This window comes from Moschus berezovskii, chromosome 21 (genome assembly GCF_049115385.1).
Source record: "Moschus berezovskii isolate FMDL1 chromosome 21, NW_MosBer_1.0, whole genome shotgun sequence".
Taxonomy (NCBI): Eukaryota; Metazoa; Chordata; class Mammalia; order Artiodactyla; family Moschidae; genus Moschus; species Moschus berezovskii.
Window position 1 is genome coordinate 2208899 of NC_142480.1, and position 21783 is coordinate 2230681.

The 21783-nt window shown below is 41.2% G+C and overlaps 1 protein-coding gene across 6 annotated transcripts in view; it reads right to left on the reverse strand.

The window, feature by feature from the left end:
* Nucleotides 1-21783, reverse strand: part of MARK3 (microtubule affinity regulating kinase 3) — a 102184-nt gene that overhangs the window by 37609 nt on the left and 42792 nt on the right. For all 6 annotated transcript variants that reach the window (XM_088829831.1, XM_055418604.2, XM_055418602.2 and 3 more), the window contains exon 4: nucleotides 1823-1871. In XM_088829831.1, the coding sequence (XP_088685957.1) occupies nucleotides 1823-1871 (49 nt within the window). The remainder of the gene's footprint in view (nucleotides 1-1822; nucleotides 1872-21783) is intronic.

The following is a 21783-nucleotide window of genomic DNA, read 5'->3' on the forward strand; positions in this document are numbered from 1 at the left end:
ATGTTACAATTAAATTCAGCAAAAAGGAGAACAGTGAGGGAGAATGCTAGTCTCTTCTATTGTGGGTTATTTTCTGATGCTTTAATACAGAGTATTAAATCAAATCAGTAGCTTGCACAGTATTTGATGTGTTTGTCAAACTGGTGAATTAAAACTATCATATCATTTCTAAGACGGCATATATGTTCAGGTTGTTAAGAAAAAGTATTTAAATAAATTTAAGACATATGCTGGTAAACCATCAACATATTAATAAATTCTGTAATTCCAATGCAGGAGGAATTCCCTGGCAGTCCAGTGGTTAGGACTCTATGCTTTCACTGTAGGGGGCCTGGGTTTGATCCCTGGTTGGGAAACTAAGACCTGGCAAGCCAAAAATAAATTAAAAAATAAAATGCCAATGCAAATATTGGCTATTCTAGGAAAACTATTTTAATCCAATGGGAATTTAAATTTTTAGAAATTTATATTTTCAAAGATATGTCATTTAGTGGTAAGTATAGAGAATTTCAATCAGGGTACAACTTAAGAAAAAACAAAACAAATAGGTTTAAGTGAGCTGGTTCCTGGCAGTGTATTTGTGGTGGGAAGTTGGAATTTGAAATCTAGAGTTGGTTAGCTAACCTCAAACAGCTGAAATAAAATATAAAGGTTTTCTTTTCACTATTATATCCCTTGTTATTTTCTCCAACCATGTCACAGTTCACTGATTCTAAGATATGTATTTGTTCACATTTTAACTGACATCACTGATAAGGTGATAACGGCTTGGTAGCATTTTCTTAACAGTACCTGAACACAATAAAGCCTTTTAAACGATGGTGGCTCAGATTAGGTGAAATAGGGTGTAAGTCTTTTCCATTATGTGGTTCCATTTTATTTTTCTATTCTTGTGCTTCAAGAACTCTTGATAAGATATCCCTAACACCAAAGTTATCACACTCCCACTTCCTAGAACTGATTTTGATAGTAAGCTGATATAACTGGTTGTCTTATGAGCTATTTCACTCAAATATTTTTAGATTGTAGGACCTATTACTATATAAGAAAGCAGTTGTATTATTTTAAAAGATCTGCATTATGCATGGAATCAAAAATTTTCACTGAGGTGTGTACACAGGGTCAGCTTTCATCTTGTTCCTACAACTATGATGAAGGCAGGACCATGGCCCATCCTCATCTTTAGACACACCTCACTGCATAAAGCACAGAGGACACTGAAAGCAGGTCTGTACAGTGTAAATTCACACCAAAAAATTCTATTAGATAGCAAGTACCCTGTATCTTTTTATTGGCCGTGCTGAGCAGCATGTAGGATCTTAGTTCTCTGACCTGGGATCGAACCTGTGCACCCTGCACTGGAAGCACCGAGTCCTAACCACTGGACTGACAGGAAATCCCCTTTATTTTTAAAAATATGTTTCAATGCACCATTATTTTCTTAGGAACACAGCTAGAGCAAAAAACACCTTTGAAAACTTTAGCTTACTATAATTCCCTCTGTCTAAATAAAATTTAGGTACAATTATGACATTTTGATAATATTAAAATTTAGAAAATTACAATCTGATTACAGATGTTTCTACTAAATTAAAGTTTTACATTTGAATATTTAATACTTAATCTTTTAAGCTATCTTTAAGAATTTCAAAAAGTTAACAAAAATGATCAACTATACACACACACACACACATATTCTACAAGTGTACCTGGAATGGGAGAAGGGAAGAAATCTCCTGTCACTTCTGGAATATGTTTAGCTTTATGAAAAACTTTCAAGAATGCATTTAGACCCAAAAGTATTTAAGAAAGCAGAAAGTACCTATGTTTGGATGATTTAAAATCTTCATTATTCTCACTTCTCTGAAGAGCTAAAAAACAAACACACACACAATCCCCCCAACACAGGTTATTAAACAACATAATCGACAGTGGCAATGTAAATTACATTTCTCTCTTAGATAACTGATTCACTGATAATGTTTTGTAGTCCACATCTAAGACATGGAAATCCAGAGTAAGTATGACATAGTTTTGTTGTCTAATACTAAATGCGTTAATTTTAATGCTCCAATACTAATGCGTCAATTTTATCATATGAAAAAGCAGAGTTCCCAGAGGAGGAGGATACTTTGCTATTGTGAATTATACTTTGAATTGTTTTGCTATCCTGAACACAGAAATCAGATTTAAGCAGGAATAGTTTGTTATTAGACTTAGCCCGATTCAGTATCTACAGAGGAATTCTAATTCTGCAAATCAAAACTTGTACAGTCCCAATGAACTGCATCATGAGTGTATTAGATTGATAATTCCAATTCTATAAGGCTTTAAATAAAACCATTTCAAGCTGTCTAGCCATCACACAGAATAAGGCAGAATATTAAACTGTTGCTGTACAAACATGCTGTGAATTCAGAGGCGGGTCACAGCATCATGGTCTGGGCTAATATGAGATCTCATAAAATAATCGAATTTTAGGCCATCTTAGACAACCCTCCTGCAAACCAGTGGAAACCAGAAAAAGAGAGGAAAGATCTTTCAAGGTTCTCCTATCTTTCTATAGGGAATATGGACAGAACTAGTCTCCTAGCACCCGGGCTATCACAGCCTGTAGAAGGCAAGGCTGGAAAGTGGTCTGGGAGCAGCAGCCTATGGGATGAGGAAGCTGGGACTCTCCCTGCACTTCTCTTTATCCACCAGGTCTAATCTAGAAATGAATCAGCAACTAACAGGCATGGAGGCAGCTGAAAAGCATGGAGGCACAGTATCTGACCTACAAACAGCTCAGAGCTTAAAAACATGGAATCAAGATGAACAGCCTTTCTGTCTACAATACTGGGCTTCCCACGTGGTGCAGTGGTAAAGAATCTGACTGCCAAATAGGAGACACAAGAGATGTGGGTTTGATCCCTGGGTTGGGAAGATTCCCCTGGAGAAGGAAATGACAACCCACTGCGGTATTCTTGCCTGGGAAATCCTGTGGACACAGGAGCCTGGCAGACTATACAGTCCAGAGGGTTGCAAAGAATCAGACACAACTGAAGCGACTAAACCACCACCACCTATAATACTGGATCATCCACTAAAGGATTGGGCTCTTTCTTCATTTCCCTCTGTTAAGCAAACACAGGAACCTTGTTTTCCCAACTCATTATAGCTGGACTTGTACCTATAATTTGAACCTCCCAGTTATTTCTACAACTGTTAAATTAGAAGAGTGACAAGTTGGGTATCATAGTAACTCAGCCCAGGACACTGTGTTTAGAATCAAACCCTGACCATGGCCACAGCAGACTGCCTACACTTTTAGCCTCAACTCCAGGTACTTTGATTTCTCCCAGAACATACTAACTCTTTCTTTCCTTACAATTTTTTCTCCTTTTCATCCTTCAAGTTTCAGGCAGAGTCTCTGAAAACCTTATCTAAGTAGGTCTCCTTCGTTTTGCATCACAGCACTTCTTTCCCAGAATGTCTTTCACGTTGTGATAATACATTGTGTTTATCAGTTCATTTTCGCCGCCTCATCTACAGGGAGTGTGTCTGCCTCCTGTCACCAGTGGAACCTCGAAACCCAGCCTGGCACACAACAGGAACTCACTTGTTTGACAAATGCCTACTAGAAAGTACTGACTACCAAGAAGTGTGGTTTGAGCCAGTCTCCTTAGCATTCTAATGACCACACTGCTTTTAGACACTGAGCAGCAGAATGCCTATGACAAGGCTGTCACAGCTCTGCTGGCAAAGGAGGCCAAATAAAAACAACTTACATCCTACTAGCAGCTCAGCACTATAGCATCAGAGCCAGAGAACAGGAGAGAGACGGGGTCCTGAAGGGACCCAAGGGACAGAGAGCTCACTCCTGCCTGCGGTGATGGGTACCATGGAGGAAACTGGATTTATTCAGTGCAAAATGGGCTGGTGATCTGAGCAAGACAGGGAGGTGCAACCAATGAAGACTATTTCAAGAAGACCAGGTGCTCCATCTGGCAGAGCAGCAGGTTTCCAAGTGTGGACTTTACGCCACCAGCATCAGAACATTAGTTTATCTGTGCAAACTGCAGGTTCCTGGGTTCTACCTATCACTAGATCTGAAATGAGCTTTGAGAATTTTACATTCCAACCAGCACCACTGGTGTGGTGCTTTTAAAACAGGTCCACAAATACTCTTGACAATCCTCCTTTCAAAAGGTAGAGCTTAATATTCCTCCCTTTCAGTGTGGACTGCACTTTAGTGACGTGCTTTTCATGAAGAGAGGAAAGCAAAGCGGTACGGAGGGGACTGCAGAGACTAAGCTGTAAAGGCACTGGGACTCCCTTCTTGCTCTCACAGATCACTGACGTGCATGTCGTAAAGACATTAAGTATCTCAATGGACAGGCCCAGATGGCAAGGAAATAAGGACTCACACCTGCGGCTAGTGAGGATCCATAGGCCCTAGACAAAAGCCAGGTGATAGGGCCTTCTAGAAGCGGATGCATGAGCCCCAATCAAACCTTTGGGTGCCTGCAGCTGTGGCTCTTCCCCAAAATATCTTGAGAGCATCTGAGCCAGAACCATCCAACTAAGTTACCCTCAATCAGATGACTCAAAGAAACGGAGATAACACAGGTTCTAAGTTGCTAAGTTTGTCACCCTGCTTATTTAACTTATATGCAGAGTACATCATGAGGAACGCTAGGCTGGAAGGAGCACAAACTGGAATCAAGATTGCCGGGAGAAATATCAATAACCTCAGATATGCAGATGACACCACCCTTATGGCAGAGAGTGAAGAGGAACTCAAAGGCCTCTTGATGAAAGTGAAAGAGGAGAGTGAAAAGGTTGGCTTGAAGCTCAACATTCAGAAAACAAAGATCATGGCATCTGGTCCCATCACTTCATGGGAAATAGATGGGGAAACAGTGGAAACAGTGTCAGACTTTAATTTTTGGGCTCCAAAATCACCGTGGATGCTGATTGCAGCCAGGAAATTAAAAGACGCTTACTCCTTGGAAGGAAAGTTATGACCAACCTAGATAGCATATTAAAAAGCAGAGACACTACTTTGCCAACAAAGGTCCGTCTAGTCAAGGCTATGGTTTTTCCCATGGTCACGTATGGATGTGAGAGTTGGATTGTGAAGAAAGTTGATCGCCGAAGAATTGATGCTTTTGAACTGTGGTGCTGGAGAAGACTCTTGAGAGTCCTTTGGACTGCAAGCAGATCCAACCAGTCCATTCTAAAGGAGATAAATCCTGGGTGTTCACTGGAAGGACTGATGCTAAAGCTGAAACTCCAATACTTTGGCCACCTCATGCGACGAGTTGACTCACTGGAAAAGACTCTGATGCTAGGAGGGACTGGGGGTGGGAGACGGGGACGACAGAGAATGAGATGGCTGGATGGCATCACCAACTCGATGGACATGAGTTTGAGTGAACTCTGGGAGTTGGTGATGGACAGGGAGGCCTGGCGTGCTGTGATTCATGGGGTCGCGAAGAGTCGGACACGACTGAACGACTGAACTGAACTGAGTAGGTAATACACTAGAGGAAACACACTGAAGTTTGAAAACCAAATCTGTATGCAGGTCAAGAAGCAACAGTTAGAACCGGACATGGAACAACAGACTGGTTCCAAATTGGGAAAGGAGTACGTCAAGGTTGTATATTATCACCCTGCGTATTTAAATTATATGCAGAGTACATCATGAGGAATGCTAGGCTGGAAGAAGCACAAGCTGGAATCAAGATTTCCAGGAGAAATATCTATAACCTCAGATACGCATATGATACCACCCTTACGGCAGAAAGTGAAGAGGAACTAAAGAGCCTCTTGATGAAGGTGAGAGAGAATGAAAATGTTGGCTTAAAACTAAACATTCAAAAAACTAAAATCATGGCACCCAGTCCCATCACTTCATGGCAAACAGATGGGGAAACAAAGCAAACAGTGACAGACTTTATCTTTTCGGGGCTCCAAAAATCACTGCAGATGGTGACTGCAGCCATGAAATTAAAAGATGTTTGCTCCCTGAAAGAAAAGCTATGACCAACCTAGACAGCATATTAAAAAGCAGGGACATTACTTTGCCAACAAAGGTCTGTCTAGTCAAAGCTATGATTTTTCCAGTAGTCATGTATGGATGTGAGAGTTGGAGCATAAAGAAAGCTGAGTGCTGAAGAATTGATGGTTTTGAACTGTGGTGTTGGAGAAGACTCTTGAGAGTCCCTTGGACTGCAAGGAGATCCAACCAGTCCGTTCTAAAGGAGATCAGTCCTGAATGTTCATAGGAAGGACTGATGCTGAAACTGAAGCTCTAGTACTTAAGACACCTGATGGGAAGAAGTGACTCACTGGAAAAGACTCTGATGCTGGGAAAGATTGAAAGCAGGAGGAGAAGGGGACGACAGAGGATGAGATGGTTGGATGGCATCACCGACTCGATGGACATGGGTTTGAGCAGCTCCAGGAGTTGGGGATGGACCGACAGGGAGGCCTGGTGTGCTGCCGTCCATGGGGTCGCAGGAATCAGACACGACTAGGCGACTGAACTGAGTTACACACAGCACAGGCCACACCAAGGGATGTGCTGTGAAAACACATAGGATAGGTGAGTGGGACCAGAGGGATGAATAGTACAAGTTTCCTTCCGTAGGCAGATGGAGTAGCCGAAGGTCTCCCAGTTGGACAGCGTCAGGGTATCACCAAATAACTTTATGTATTTACCTCTGTCATAATTACATATCAAGCAGAAACTAGAATCAACTCTATACCAACTTAATCGAATGGGGTGGGGAGAGGAGGCATGAAGCTAACAGCTGTCAAGTTTCACCTGTGTCTGAAGTTCAGGGCTAGATGCTCCATGGCTCTGATCCTGTATCTAACTGAATTTTCACAACTCTGTCAGGTGACTATGATCGTCTCCAATGCAGAGGAAAGGAGGACTGAGAAAGTTAAGAAATCAGTCCAAGTTTTCCCAGTTAACACATGCCAGAGCTCAGAGTCTGAGTTGTCTGACTCCAAAGTCCTAACTCATCTCATGATTCCAAACAGCCACCTTTGAAATGTGCAAGGAAAACAATGGAGACATTACAAGTTGGCAATACAGAAAACTCCAGAGCAACAGGTGGGTACTGGCACAGAATTTTTTTAAAGTTGACAATTTGCGTATGTGATTAACATGCCAGAGAGCTCATTGCTATCAACTGTGAACCTGATGGTTGAAGATAAATTTAGGTAGAAACAATTTGCTGAAAACAAGAACATTAAGGAAAGACCTCACTGCTGCTGCTGCTAAGTTGCTTCAGTCGTGTCCGACTCTGTGCGACCCCATAGATGGCAGCCCACCAGGCTCCGCCATCCCTTGGATTCTCTAGGCAAGAACACTGGAGTGGGTTGCCATTTCCTTCTCCAATGCATGAAAGTGAAAAGTGAAAGTGAAGTTGCTCAGTCGTGTCCGACTCTTCATGACCCCATGGATTGCAGCCTACCAGGCTCCTCCGTCCATGGGATTTTCCAGGCAAGAGTACTGGAGTGGGTTGCCATTGCCTTCTCCGAAGACCTCACTAGGATAGTACAATATATTTAAGTTTTGTTACTATAAAAGGACATTTAAATAAGAAGTTCACCGATTTCTACTATCTTACTTCTCTACATTCCTTTTCAACCTTATGCAGATACTAGTTGTAAAAAATAAAATGAAATAACACAGAAATGTGTAAAGTGAAAGAATTCTCCTCTCTTCATTAATCTCCATCTTCTACACTAGCGGTCCCCAACCTTTTTGGCACCAGGGGCCAGTTTTGCAGAAGACAAGTTTTCCATGGCCGGTGGGGTGGGGGTTGTTTGAGGATGATTCAAGCACATTACATTTGTCATGCACTTTATTTCTATTATTATTATATCAGCTCCACCTCAGATCATCAGGCACTAGATCTCCGAGTCTGGGGACCCCCGCTCTGCACATCTTCCCATTTTTATGTCCTCTGGGAACTGGCAGATGGGAGGAGAACAAACATTTCTGAATGCAAAGACGTGCATCCTGGTGATGAGAATACTGAAGAGACACTAAGCCTACAGTACCACAGAAAAAACAAGTGTCCCCAAAGCCAGGACCAAGGACACACAGAAATTATCCTTGGGAAAAAACAATGTTATCAAATGACCTAAGAATAAAACGAGCAGGATCTTTACTGGGGGTTCCGTGGTGAGGAATTTGCCTGCCAACGCAGGAGACGCGGGTCCGGTCCCTCATCCAGGAAGATCCCACGTGCCGGAGAGCAGCCGAACCTGTATGTGACAACTACTGAGCTGTAATCTGGAGCCCGGGAGCCGCAGTTCTGGAAGCCCGGGCGCCCAGAGCCTGTGCTCCGCAACCAGAGAGGCCACCGCAACGAGAGGGCCACGCTTGGCAACTAGACAGAAAGCCCATGCAGCCACAAAGACCCAGCATAGCCAAAACCAAAGAAATAAAATTAAAAAGACAAAATAAGCATATCAGAGAGGGCATGGGGTGAGGTACTGTCATTCATCAAACTGCGACATAAGTCATCATGGCAAAAGTGACCCAACTGGCTTCTCTGGATATACAGGTATGAGACAGGCCAAAGAGTGAGAGAGCCTGTCAACTGGGCAACCAACTGGATGATAACTTATGTGTCATAAATAATGAACAGGCATACAATCACCAACCTCTTCTTTACTAGGAAAGAGTTGTACTGTAAGCCCAAGGTTATAAGTAAGAAACACTCGGTGGGTGAGGGAGAAGGAGGCAGAGTTGACGCTGACACCCGTGTTTGTGAGTCTGGGGCTGCTGTGAGACAGAGAAGACTCACGCTACAGTGAGGAAGGGTGGCAGGCAGAGTCTGGTTTAGGACACACCACGTGAAGGGCAATTAAGTGACGGCAGTGAGAACAAAGCTCAGCAGCTGGTACTTTGGTCTGAAGCTCAGGAAGAAATCTGGGCTATTCTGCAGAATTATCAGCAAAGGGATAGTATCCATGGAAGGAAATGACAACTGCCTAACTGAAAAATGGAAAGATAGAAACATCAACAAACAAGCATCCAGAGCGAGAAAGAGGTGGGAGTCACAAAACAGACACAAGAGGCGCGGCTGGGTCAGCAGAATGAGCCCCAGACTGCGGAGCCCGACACCCCCCGCAGACTGCGGAGCCTGACACCCCACGCAGACTGCCAAGTGTGGCCACAAACCTCCATGTATAATCAGCCTCCCTAACCCTGGAACATCTCTGGGGTACTTCATGAAGGAAGGCGGGAAGGATGATCACCTATTTCTCCTCAGTATGTCCCTCTGTCTCACTCACCACACTGATCACAGAACCTCTGCTGAACAAAAGAACGAATCAAAGACCCTCAGACAGCACTGAGGGGGAAAGCCTGGCAAACGCCAGAGTTCAAGGAGAAGGAATTGTCAAGAAGAGGCACTGGTGTGAAAAAGAAAAAATATACATGTCTTCACCTCTCTATAAACAGGGTATTTCTGTAAGGACCAAAGAAACTGATGCCACTGGCTGTCTCTGGGCAGGCATCTGGATGGATAAAGACTTTGATTTTTATCTGTCCTGTAACTCTGAAGCACAACTGAATTATCTAATTATCTATTTATCTAAATTAGATCTAAATATCTAATTATCTCCTTTTCTCCAATTAATTTTAAGAAAAATGTTGAAAATAAAGTGTGAATTTTTTTTTTTTTTTTTGATAAAAGGGAAATTGCTGAAAAAGAAAAGGTAGCTGAAAGTTGCTGTATTCTGAGGACTGTTAACAAGAGAGTTTACTATTCTTTTCATGGTGTGGGCCAAAGCTGCCAGTGGGTGGAAGGCAAGCAAGTTTTCCAGGAAATGTCTTTAAAGACCAGCAAATATGAGAGCCAGCACAGTAAGGCAAAACTTAAGGAGCTTAAAGAGAGTTCAATTACTCTCAGAACCACCCTAACATGAAAATAAACAACAGAATAGGAAAGCTAACAAATGACAGAGAAAATAATTAAAAACATTATTAAAATCTGTTTGTCTAACACTAGGCACAAGCAGTGACCTGTCTCCTACCCAGGAAGAGCTGCCTACAGATTGGGGGAGATAAATGTGTGGATGTTGTTGTTGTTCAGTCGCTATGTCTTTTGGGACCCCATGGACTACAGCCTACCACGCTTCTCTGTCCATGGGATTTCTCAAGCAAGAACACTGGAATGGGTTGCCATATATTTCTCCAGGGGAATCTTCTCAACCCAGGGATCAAATCAGAGTCTCCTGCTTGGCAGGCAGATTCCTTACCACTGAGTCACCAGGGAAGCCCATGTGTAGATGCACTGCATGTAATTAACCAGTGTTTTACTGATATCATGTAGGTTTATTGCTAACTTTTGGCTATTAAACTATTACAGTGAGCATCCTTGTATATATACATCCTCATACATTTCTGAAACTATATTGGCAGAGCAGATTCCTAGAAACTGAATGGAAGCCAAAGGGCATACATGCTTTTAAAATTTTGTCAGTACTATATTATTCTCTAAAAATATATTAATTCACATTATTGCCAATAAGAGAGTTCCTGATTCTCCACACTCTTGCCAACAATATGAATTATCAGCTTTTTGCAAATCTGATGTGAAAAACACGTTATCTTTTCGGATGTGGATGTTGAACATTTTTACTTGAACACTGACCATCTGTCCTATTAATTGCCTGAGTACATCTTTTGACTATTTTCTATTAGGTTATATACTCCTGTTTCTCCTCAATTTGCAAGACTTTTTGTGTGGTAAGGAAACAGGAACTTTGTCTGCCATAGCAGACAGTGTTGGGTACTTACCACATTCATCCTGACTCTGTCTTTGCTAGCTTTTCATAAGCAATCCTTTCAGCTGCTTTAGCTATATCATCTACTGTTCACCTACATATTTCTAAAATGCCAGATTATGTGGCTTCCTTGATTTCCCACTGTGGATTTAGCTTTCCTAAAGCCCTTCCAAACAGACATGCTTTCCCTCCCCAACCTCTTCATGAGGTTCTATTATAGTTTTGGCTAAATATTGTTTAATTTTTACTGATAACAGTAGTACATATGTGTAGCTTTGACAGTCAAACTGTGTAATGCAGTATCTCTCTCCACCCTCAAACCTTGTTCACAGCAACAAGCCCTCTCACCTCAGGTATTTGAGCTGCCTTACTTCGGAACAGAAGTGCTGCTAGTCTATATGATTTCTTAGCTCCTCCCTCTTGATTAACTATTGACTTGGTAATATTAGCAATGAAGACTGCTCTTACATCCTGCCCCCTCCACCCCACTTCCCTTCCCTCCTTCCTCTGATCAGTCACCATAATATTTGGCTAAATTATTCAGTTTGCATTATAAATATTCTTTACAACCACACTAGGAATGCATTTCCATTCTTTTTTATCAAAAATGTTTTGATTTCCTTTGAGCTAACAATTGTTTTGGTTATTTTGTTCACTTAGGATTTCTATATATCTTTCATTTTACTGGTCCATCCTTAAGCTTTGTAACAGAAGTGTATATCTCCTCTCAAATACTTTCAAATAGTTAAGTATTCTTTTCCCCTCTCTGAAGATATTAATATTCTGAAGGCCTTTGTTCTGTTCTCAAGACCCGCTGTGTTGGATTTCCTGCTGTGGATCCTATGCTTTCCCACTTGTTAGTATTCTCCCTTGCCAGCCCCACCAATATTCCTGAGGAATGGTAAGCAGATGTCTAAATTCAAGACCTTGCATGGCCCAGAATGTTCTGATTCTACTTTCACATTTGATTGACATTTGGCTGGGTAAAGAATTCTAAAGTTTTCTCTGGTAACTTTTTGGTACCAGAAAGTTGGTAACGGTCAAGTTTTCTCTGAAAGTTCCCCACCCTCATTTTAAAGAGATATACTTGACATATAATATATATTGTATTTAAGTCTAAGGTGTATAATGTGATGATGTGATACACACAGATACTGTGAAATCTTTACCACAATAAAGTTAGTTAACACATCCTTCACCTCACATGATTACTATTTTTTTGTTGTTGTTATGGTGAGAATATTTAAGATCCATTCTCACAGCAACTTTCAAGTACCCAATACTTGTTAACCACAGTCCCCATGCTGTACATTAGAAACCTGGAACTTACCCATCTTACAACTGGAAGTCTGTACCCTCTGACCAATCGCTTCCCATTACCCTCAACCCTCCACCCCCTGGTAACCACTATGAACACTGTTTATATGAGTTCAGTTTTTCTTTTTTTTAAGATTCCACATAATTGATATCATAGCTGCAATACTTTGGCCACCTGATGCAAAGGGCCAACTCATTAGAAAAGACCCTGATGCTGGGAAAGATGGAAGGCAGGAGTTTCATTTTCACTTTCTGGATCAGAATCGATCACTAAGGTTTTTATTTTTGTTGGTATAACATTCACACTGTCTGAATCAGAACTATATTCTGAAGAACTATCATCTTCTGAGACACTAGTAAATATGTTGCTCGGACAATTAGAGAAAGTATCTGCATAAAACTCACTGAAAAATTCGTCTACACTCAAAATTTCATGATGCATCATTTTTGGAAATTTTCTGTTTATAATATACACTTTGGTTGAAAGAAAAACCTAACAGAGCAAAATGTGAATGACAATGACAACTGTAAGTTGTATAGTGAACCCCTGATAATTTTAAGCTCTAACAGCATTCTCACGGTGATGCTAACTGTATCATTCTCTAAAAACGTACTTATAAGTCTCCAGTCAATAACCTTCAGGTAACAAAAGACATATTAGTACATCCCCAGTCAATAATGTGTTAACATACTTGGTTTTTCAGTGACTTTTCTAAATAGCACAATGAACCACTGGTACAATTAAAAATAAATTCTAATATCCTCAATTCAAAACCTACTCTAAACCTCCTGCTGCTGCTGCTGCTGCTGCTAAGTCACTTCAGTCGTGTCCGACTCTGTGTGACCCCATAGACGGAAGCCCACCAGGCTCCCCCGTCCCTGGGATTCTCCAGGCAAGAACACTGGAGTGGGTTGCCATTTCCTTCTCCAACGTGTGAAAGTGAAAAGTGAAGGTGAAGTCGCTCAGTCATGTCCAACCCTTAGCGACCCCACGGACTGCCGCCTACCAGGCTCCTCCATCCATGGGATTTTCTAGGCAAGAGTACTGGAGTGGCTTGCCATTGCCTTCTCCGCTAAACCTCCTACCAGAGTGAAAATAAGTCAGGCAATAAATTGAAATTTTCCCTCCAAAGCACCAGCAACACTGAAGCTATATTTTCTTTCACTTCTATTACCACTTTTGAAATCTAACAATATACATATATTTTAATTCTCAGTATTTTAAATACATAAGATGAAGAAGGGTTTGTCTTAGATTTCACTTACCACATCCTGTTTGTAAAAGTTTGTATCCTGTACCTGATTCATTACACTGATCTGAATGCAGATCCTGGATTGGAAATAATAGTCAGAGCTCTAGGTATTTTTTTTATTTCCTATCTGATTTCTTCGGTGATCCACTGGTTTAGTGATCCATGTTGTTCAGCCTCCATGTGTTTTGTGTTTTTTGTAGTTTTTTTTGTTCTTGTAGTTGACTTCTAGTCTCACAGTGTTGCAGTCAGAAAAGACATTTGATATAATTTACACTTTCCTAAATTTGCCAAGGCTTGTTTGTTGCCCAGCATGTGATCTATTCTAGAAAATGTTCTATGTACACTTGAAGAGAATGTGTGTTCTGTTGCTTTCAGATGGAGTGCTCTAAGGAATCAATATTGTTAAAATGTTCATACTGACCAAAGCAATCTACAGATTCAATGAAATCTCTATTAAAAGACCAATGGTGTTTTTCAAAGACTAGAAAAAATAATTTTAAAATTTGCATGGAAATACAAAAGACCTCATATAGCCAAAACAATCTTGAGAAAGAATAGAGTTGGAGGAATCACACTCCTTGACTTCAGACTGTATTACAAAGCTATAGTAATCAAAGCAGTATCACACTGGCACAAAAATAAACATAGATAAATGGAACAAGATAGAGAGCCCAAAAATAAACCCACACACTTATGGTCAATTAATGTATGACAAACAAGGCAAGGATATACAATAGAGAAAAGGCAGTCTCTTTGATAACACAGGTAAAAAAAATTCTCTAAAACTATATACAAAATAAATTCAAAGTGGATTAAAGACCTAAATGTAAGACTGGATACTATAAACCTCCTAGAGAAAAATATATGCAGAACACTCTGACATAAATTCACAGCAATATTTTTTGGAACTTCTCCTAAAGTAAAGGAAACAAAAGCAAAAATAAACAAATGGGACCTAATTAAACCTAAAAGCTTTTACACAGTAAAGGCAACTACTGACGAAATGAAAAGGCAACCTACTGAATGGGAGAAAGTATTTGCTAATGATATGACCAATAAAGAACTAATATCCAACATATATGAACAGCACATATTACACAACATCAAAAAAACAAACAACTCAATTAAAAAGTGGGCAGAAGAACTGAACAGATATTTTTCCCAAAAAGGAAATGCAGATGGCCAAAAGGCACATGAAAAGATGCTCAGTATCACTTATCAGCAGGGAAATGCAAATCAAAACCACAATGAATATTACCTCATATCTGTCAGAATGGTTACTATCAAAAACAACACAAAGATCAATGTTGGTCAGGATGTGGAGAAAAGAGAACCTTCACACACTATTGATGGGAATGTAAATTGGTACAGCCATTATGGAAAACTATGGAATTTCTCAAAAAAACTAAAAATGGAACTATATACAACCAATTCCATCACTGGGTAGGTATTTAAAAAAAAACCCAAAACATTAATTCAAAATGATACATGTACTCCAATGTTCACAACAGCATTATTTACGTCTGTCAAGATATGGGGCAACCCAAATGTCCATCAACAGATGAATGGATAAAGATGTGGTGTGTGTATATATATATAGAATACTACTCAGCCATAAAAATGAATGAAACTTTGCCATCACAGTAACGTGAATGGACCCGGAGGGCATTATGTTAAGTTAAAAAAAGTCAAACACAAATACTGTATTATCACTCAAATGTGGAATCTTAAAAATACAACAAACTGTGAATATAACAGAAGCAGACTCACTGATACAAACCAGTGGTTACCAATGGGGGGAGGGGAGTGGGGAGGGGCATTACAGGGGGAGGGAAGTAAAAGGTACAAACTATTAGGCATCAAATAAGCTACAAGGATTATTGTACAACACAGGGACTATAACCAATATTTTATAATAACTATAAAGGGAGTATAAACTTTAAAAACTGTGTATCACTATATTGTATACCTTTAACTTATATAATATATATAAGTAACTATACTTCAATTTTTTAAAATGAATTTAAAAAAACCCAGGATTGTTAGTGGCCTGAGCTACTTAGCCTCTTACAAGTCAATATGGAAAGAGAAAGCTATTAACAAAGGAAAAGATGAACACAGCTGCTTGATGAAAGATTCCAAAAATGACCTGTGCTTTACCAGATGGGCAAGGAAAAGTAAAGAAAATCAGAAATTTGGTTAGGAAGAGTTCGAGAGGGAGGAGATATTCAGCACCAGCCTATAAGACTTAAACCACTGGAGGAAGAGGTCACCTTGAACAAAGGGCACCCTCAGAAAGAGGAGAGAAATTAAGAACCCTGCAGGGAACCAAGTCCGGGATCCATTCTCATCTGAGACGTGCACCCGGATCCCTCTGCCTCAACCTAGACCCAACCAGTCGGCACCTCCAGGGGGTGGAGTATTTGGAAGAAAACACGGGCCTTTTTTTTTTAACTCCACTGTGTGTTTAGTCACCCAGTCATGTCAGACTTGTTTGACCCCATGGACTGTAGCCCACCAGGCTACTCTGTCCATGGGATCTTCCAGGCAAGAACACTGAAGTGGGTCACCATGCCCTCCTCCAGGGGTCGAAACCACATCTCCTGTGTCTCCTGCATGGCAGGCAGACTCTTTACCTGCTGAGCCAGAGGCTTCCTCGAGAGATGATTCTAATGCACAGCAAGGGTTAAAAAAGATTGGCCTAAGGAGAATGAAGGAAAGGTACTTCAAAAAACCTAGTGTGGTTAACAGTAAAAGTAAATTACATTGTAGACCATATGAAAAGCATGAACCAGTTCACTCTGCTTCCAAATATACAGTTCTTTGGTTTGTCCCACAACTAAGATTTTCTAGGATGCCGAGAAAAGGTCACTTACAGACCTCTAAGCATTACAGTGGCTCCAAAAAAACCCCCACCAACTTAAGAAAACAGACCTGAGTGGGTGTAAGCAGAATTTCCCAGAAAGACCCTGATAAAAGGAATCTATAGTCAATACGTCAATAATCATTCAGTAAACTGGTATGTATCTTACACATATTTTTTTGGTTGCACTGTGCTGTTATAAAGAAAGCTGAACGCTGAAGAATTGATGCTTTTGAACTGTGGTGCTGAAGATTCTTGAGAGTCCCTTGGACTGCGAAGGAGAATCAAACCAGTCAGTCCTGAAGGAAATCAGTCCTGATTATTCACTGGAAGGACTGATGCTGAAGGTCCAATACTTTAGCCACCTGATGTGAAGAACTGACTCGCTGGAAAAGACCCTGATGCTGGGAAAGACTGAAGGCAGGAGAATGGGACAGAGGACGAGATAGTTGGATGGAATCACCGACTTGATGGACATGAGTGTGAGCAAGGTCCAGGGGTTGTTGATAGACAGGGAAGCCTGGCGTGCTGCAGTCCACGGGGTCGCAGAGTCAGACACTACTGAGTGACTGAACTGAACTGTGCTGTTACTCAGGATCTCAGTTCCCTGACCAGGGATTGAACCCATGCCCCTGCAGTTGGAAGGGCAGAGTTCTAACCAATGGAACACCAGGGAATTCTCATAATTTGCACGTACTTGAATTTAAGGTTCATTCTTCTTTTTCTTCTGTAATTTTGATTATTTTTTAAACACAGGGATTTCCTTTTCTAATAGTCTGGATTTAAGAATGGTGCTTGAATCTTACTGAAAAAATGTTTTCCTGGGTCAGCAAGATCAACTAAGACATGGTTTCTCCATTGAGGGCTCTGTCTCTGCCCTGTCAGATCTTTAATTGGACAAAGACATCCTTGTCCAAAGCGCAGAGCACGAGAGTAGAAGTGACAGGTAATAAATACAAAACACTCATTTTTCAAAAATACCCCCAGCAGACTGGAATTACAGCAGGAAACCAATTAAATGGTTTTTAGCAAAACTCAGATAAATTCAGATAAGAAAAAAGAATCAAAAATAGATCTGGAATAAACTAGCCCTGTGTTGAGGGCAAGTCCTGTAGTTGGCCCAAGAGGCTCAGTGTTTACTCTGGAGATGGGACCAATAAGACTCAGAATAGGTGGTTACACTGCATTAGCAGGGTTTGGGTTTTCTCTCTTTGGATTGCCATAGTCATCACAGCTCCACATGAAAGAACAGAGAACAGTGCTGTACACGTTTCTAGACGACAGATGGTTAACTAGAAAAGAAGAAAGTCTGGTCAGTAACTGGAGCCATCACACTGGAACAGAGATGCGCGGGAAGAAGAGTGCCTCCATCTCTCTGTGTCTAAAGCTGGCTGAGTGCTGAGTCACGTGCTTCAGTCGTGCCCAACTCTTTGCAACTCTATGGACTGGAGCCCACCAGGGTCCTCTGTCTATGGTATTCTCCAGGCAAGAATACTGCAGTGGGATGCCATGCCCTGCTCCAGGGGATCTTCCCAACCCAGGTCTCCTGCATTGCAGGCAGATTCTTTACCACTGAGCCACCACGGAAACTCTAAAGCTGGCTAACCAGCTATCACAAACACACACTAAGAAGAAAAAAAATCAATTATTTCATTAATTTACATAGTTCTTGTTTTCAACTAAATGGTTCCAGTTTAAGAAAGAGATGATGGACTGCTTATATTGATGCATAGTATGGTGATCAAGAAGACTATTTTTTTTTTAATCTTTATTTGTCTGTGTTGAGTCTTAGTTGTGGCATGCAGGATCTTTTGTTGTGGCGCATGGACTCTCTAGTTATGGCACTACAGGTTCAGTAGTTGTGGGACGTAGGTTTAGTTGCTCCGCAGCATGTGGGATCTTAGTTCTCTGACCAAGGATCGAACCTGCATCCCCTGTGTTGCAAGGTGGATTCTTAACCACTGGACCACCAGGTAAGTCCCAAGACTGTTTCTAAAATAACACAATCTCAGTCAAAAGAACCCAGGGGAAGGCTAGGGAACCACTGAAAAGTTTGTTACACACAGATGACTGTTCCTTAAAGAGCCGGGGCATTTGAGGCTCCCAGTTCGGCCTGATACAGCCTCTGGCTCAGGGCCTGCGATGGCCCTGCATATTTGCAGGCCTCTGCAGCCCACTGCCACTGCTGCTCCTCAAACTGTCTGTGCAGTCCTCCACGAATGCTCAATGAGGACTGAAAATGTCTTTCCATGCTTCATTACTTACTGAAAAATATTTAGATCCTCAAGGCCTGGGTAAAATTTTACTGCAAACCACATGGGTTCACCCAGAGTCCACTGCACTTGTCTGACTTCTCATCACAAGGCTTGGTTCAGAAGAACAATAAAGTTTCCTAAATGAACTGCTAAGAGGACACCCCCACATATTCCTCGCAACACTATCTCCTCACCCTGTATTTTAAAACATAAGTTATTATTCGGGTATGGTGAGCCAAGAGGTTAGAAGATTACCACTAAAAGGATGGTTACTTAGAGTTCCCAAACAAGGGGCACACAGTGCCATCCAGGGCCTTGTGAGGGAGCGTCAGGATGGGTCAGGAGGCAGAAGGAGCGAGGGGGGAGCACAGGCAAGTGTTGATCCTGGTTTCCACAGCAAAGGCAAGTCCAGGCATGGTGAGCAGGCTGAGGACTGGTTCCTTTGGATAATTTCAGCAGATCTCAGGTATAAGTATAGTTGTTAGGTGCCCAGTACCTGCAGGGCAGAGAAGTAACTGCCTCCTGGAGTTTAAGAACAAGCAGAGGACGTGGTCGGAGCATGGGCTCTGCCCTGCTTGGTCTGCACCTGAACAATCCCCACAGGGGAGCAGTTTTCTATTTCCAGGAGCTAGCGAATTCTGGGAGTACTCTCCCCCAGATCAGCCAGAGCACCGAGAATATAAAAAATAGGAAAATACAGTTAATGTATCTTGCTCTGTTTTTCTATAAGGCACTAACATGACATTACACCACGTATCTGTTTACTGCTGCTCCCCTACTATGATGTCAATTCCATGAAAGCCAGAACTTCATTTGGTTCAATGTTTATCCTCAGTACCTAGAACAGTGCCTGGCACCCAGCAGGTATTTACTAGTTAACTGCTTGTTAAGTGAAGGCGTGAGCAAACAAATCTGCATTAAGACGTGAGTCATGCAAAGTTCAGAAGGGGAGGTGGGGAACAAGGCTTTCTTTTCTTACGGACTTGAAATATTTCTTCAAACTTGACATTATTAACTAACTTCTTCACCACCACTACAGAGAAAGCCTCAGGTTAGTTCCCACCTCAATGAGGGAAATTTCATCACAGAAGGGTAGTGTAAGGAAATGCAATGAGTCCATGCTCTGGAGTTGGACTAAGATCTACATCTTCGCTCTATCACCTACGAACTGGAGAGCTTGACTATATTAACTTTTCAGTCTGTCTCCTCAGTGGAAAATCAAGATGGTAGTAAAACTCACCTCACAGAGTATGAAGAGGAAAAGATATCCATCAGGCTAGTTAGTGTGAAAAAGCCTCTGTAAGTGAGGACACAGGAAGCACACACTCTAGCATCTAACAACAATGAAATCCTATCCAATGAAGGGCCCGAGGACACTGCTTACAGCAAGTGCTCTGTTTTCTAAACTGTGCTAAACATGCTTTCATTTAAGAGTTCACGAATGTTCAACTCCACGCTGACTACACCCATCATAAAATGACTGCTCGCACATCTATCAGTTAGGGGACTCTGGGCAGGTTACTTTACCCTCCTGGCCTCTCTATCCTGAATAACAGAGCTTACCTCATGAAACTGTTCCACAATGTGATATGTGGAGATAGGGCATCCAGGAATTAAGTTGGTTTAGATGAGGTCATGAGGGTGTTTCCTTATGATGGGATTAGGGCCCTTTTAAGCAGAGGCATCAGAGAGCACGCACACACGTGCTCACACACCTTCCCCCCACTTTGCTGTGAAGACACAGTGAGATGGCAGCTCTCTGCAATCCAAAAAGAAAGCTCTCACCAGAACCCGACCATGCCGGCAACCCTGATTTTGGATTTCCCAGCCTCTAGAACTGTGTGAAATAAACACAATTTGTGAAATAAAGCCACCCAGTCTACAGTATTTTATTATAGCAGCTTGAGCAAACTACTACAGTACTTTATACTAAACACGCAAATTTAAGCCATTATCAGAAGTAGTCAACAGCAAATAGGTCCTATGAGACCCAAGTCAGAACCCACAATTCAATTCTTAAGCTTTACTGACTTCCTGTGAGGGTAAAATTAAAGAAACAAACAAAAATACTCTGGGAAAAGAATTTTAAAAAGAGAGAGAGAGAAAAGAAACATATATATGTATAACTGATTTACTCTGCTGTACACGGCAACTAAAACAACACTGTGAATCAACTACACTCCAAAAACAAAAAAAGGAGAAAATCTCCTGTCTCCCTCAAAATCAATATTCAGCAGGATACACAATAATATGCCAGGAACTACACTCAGCTCTTCTAAGGGCTTTTAAATGTTAACTTATTTAATTCTCACCACAGCCCTAGAGATAATGTTATTATTTCCATTTTAAAAACAGGGAAATGAAGATTCAGGGAGGTGACGTGTCACAAAGCTAGGCTAGGTGGAAGCCTGAACTTGAATCCATGTAGCCTGGCTTCACCATTTTCCCACCCATGACTCTATACTCCCTCTCTTTTGGTTAGTACTACTTCAAGATCAGAAAAGAAAACAACTTTAGGTGGGTTACACTTAGTGTACTGGCATGTTTTAACAGAGTCATAACTTGCTTCTTAATGACACACAAAACGAGACGAGATTGCAAGGTTATCTGCATGTAACCAAATCAAAGCTAAAAATGATTTTGTAAAACCAGGAAGAAGACTAACATTTTTTAAAATCCTGTTGTTTTCAACAGCATTATAGGTACACAATGTTACACATTTCTTTAAAGGCTGACCTAAAAGACATTTACAAACAGAAAAATGTCTCAGGGATAGTACTCAGAAATTAAGAAGTACAAAAAAAAAAAAAAATGGAGAGACATCTTACTAGAATCTAACATTTATTCACTCAGTGGCTGGAAAAATTAAAAGGAAAAATGAGGAAACTGTCAGTGAAAATAGTATTAGTTTACAAATACGCAATCACCTCAGGTTTGCTTATCTGAGTTTATCAGATATGATCTACGTGTGAGCCAGGATACTGTGAACACTTTTAAACTATCTTAACACCGGTGTTCAAACACTGCCTGAATGAGCCAGTCCACATACTTTTGGCAGTGGCAGTACAAAAAGATTACATACTGTTGACAGAACATTCCTTAATGTAAATGTTAGCTCCTAAGGCTGTACACCAAGCTCCAGGGTTTAACATCACAATATAAAGAGCTCTGTTGCTGACGCAGGTGTGATAACAACTGTAAGTGACGCTGAGGAGAAAACCAGATGCAAGCATCACTAACCCAGGGCGTAAGATGACAGATATATATACCACTCTGCTGCCACTTTCCC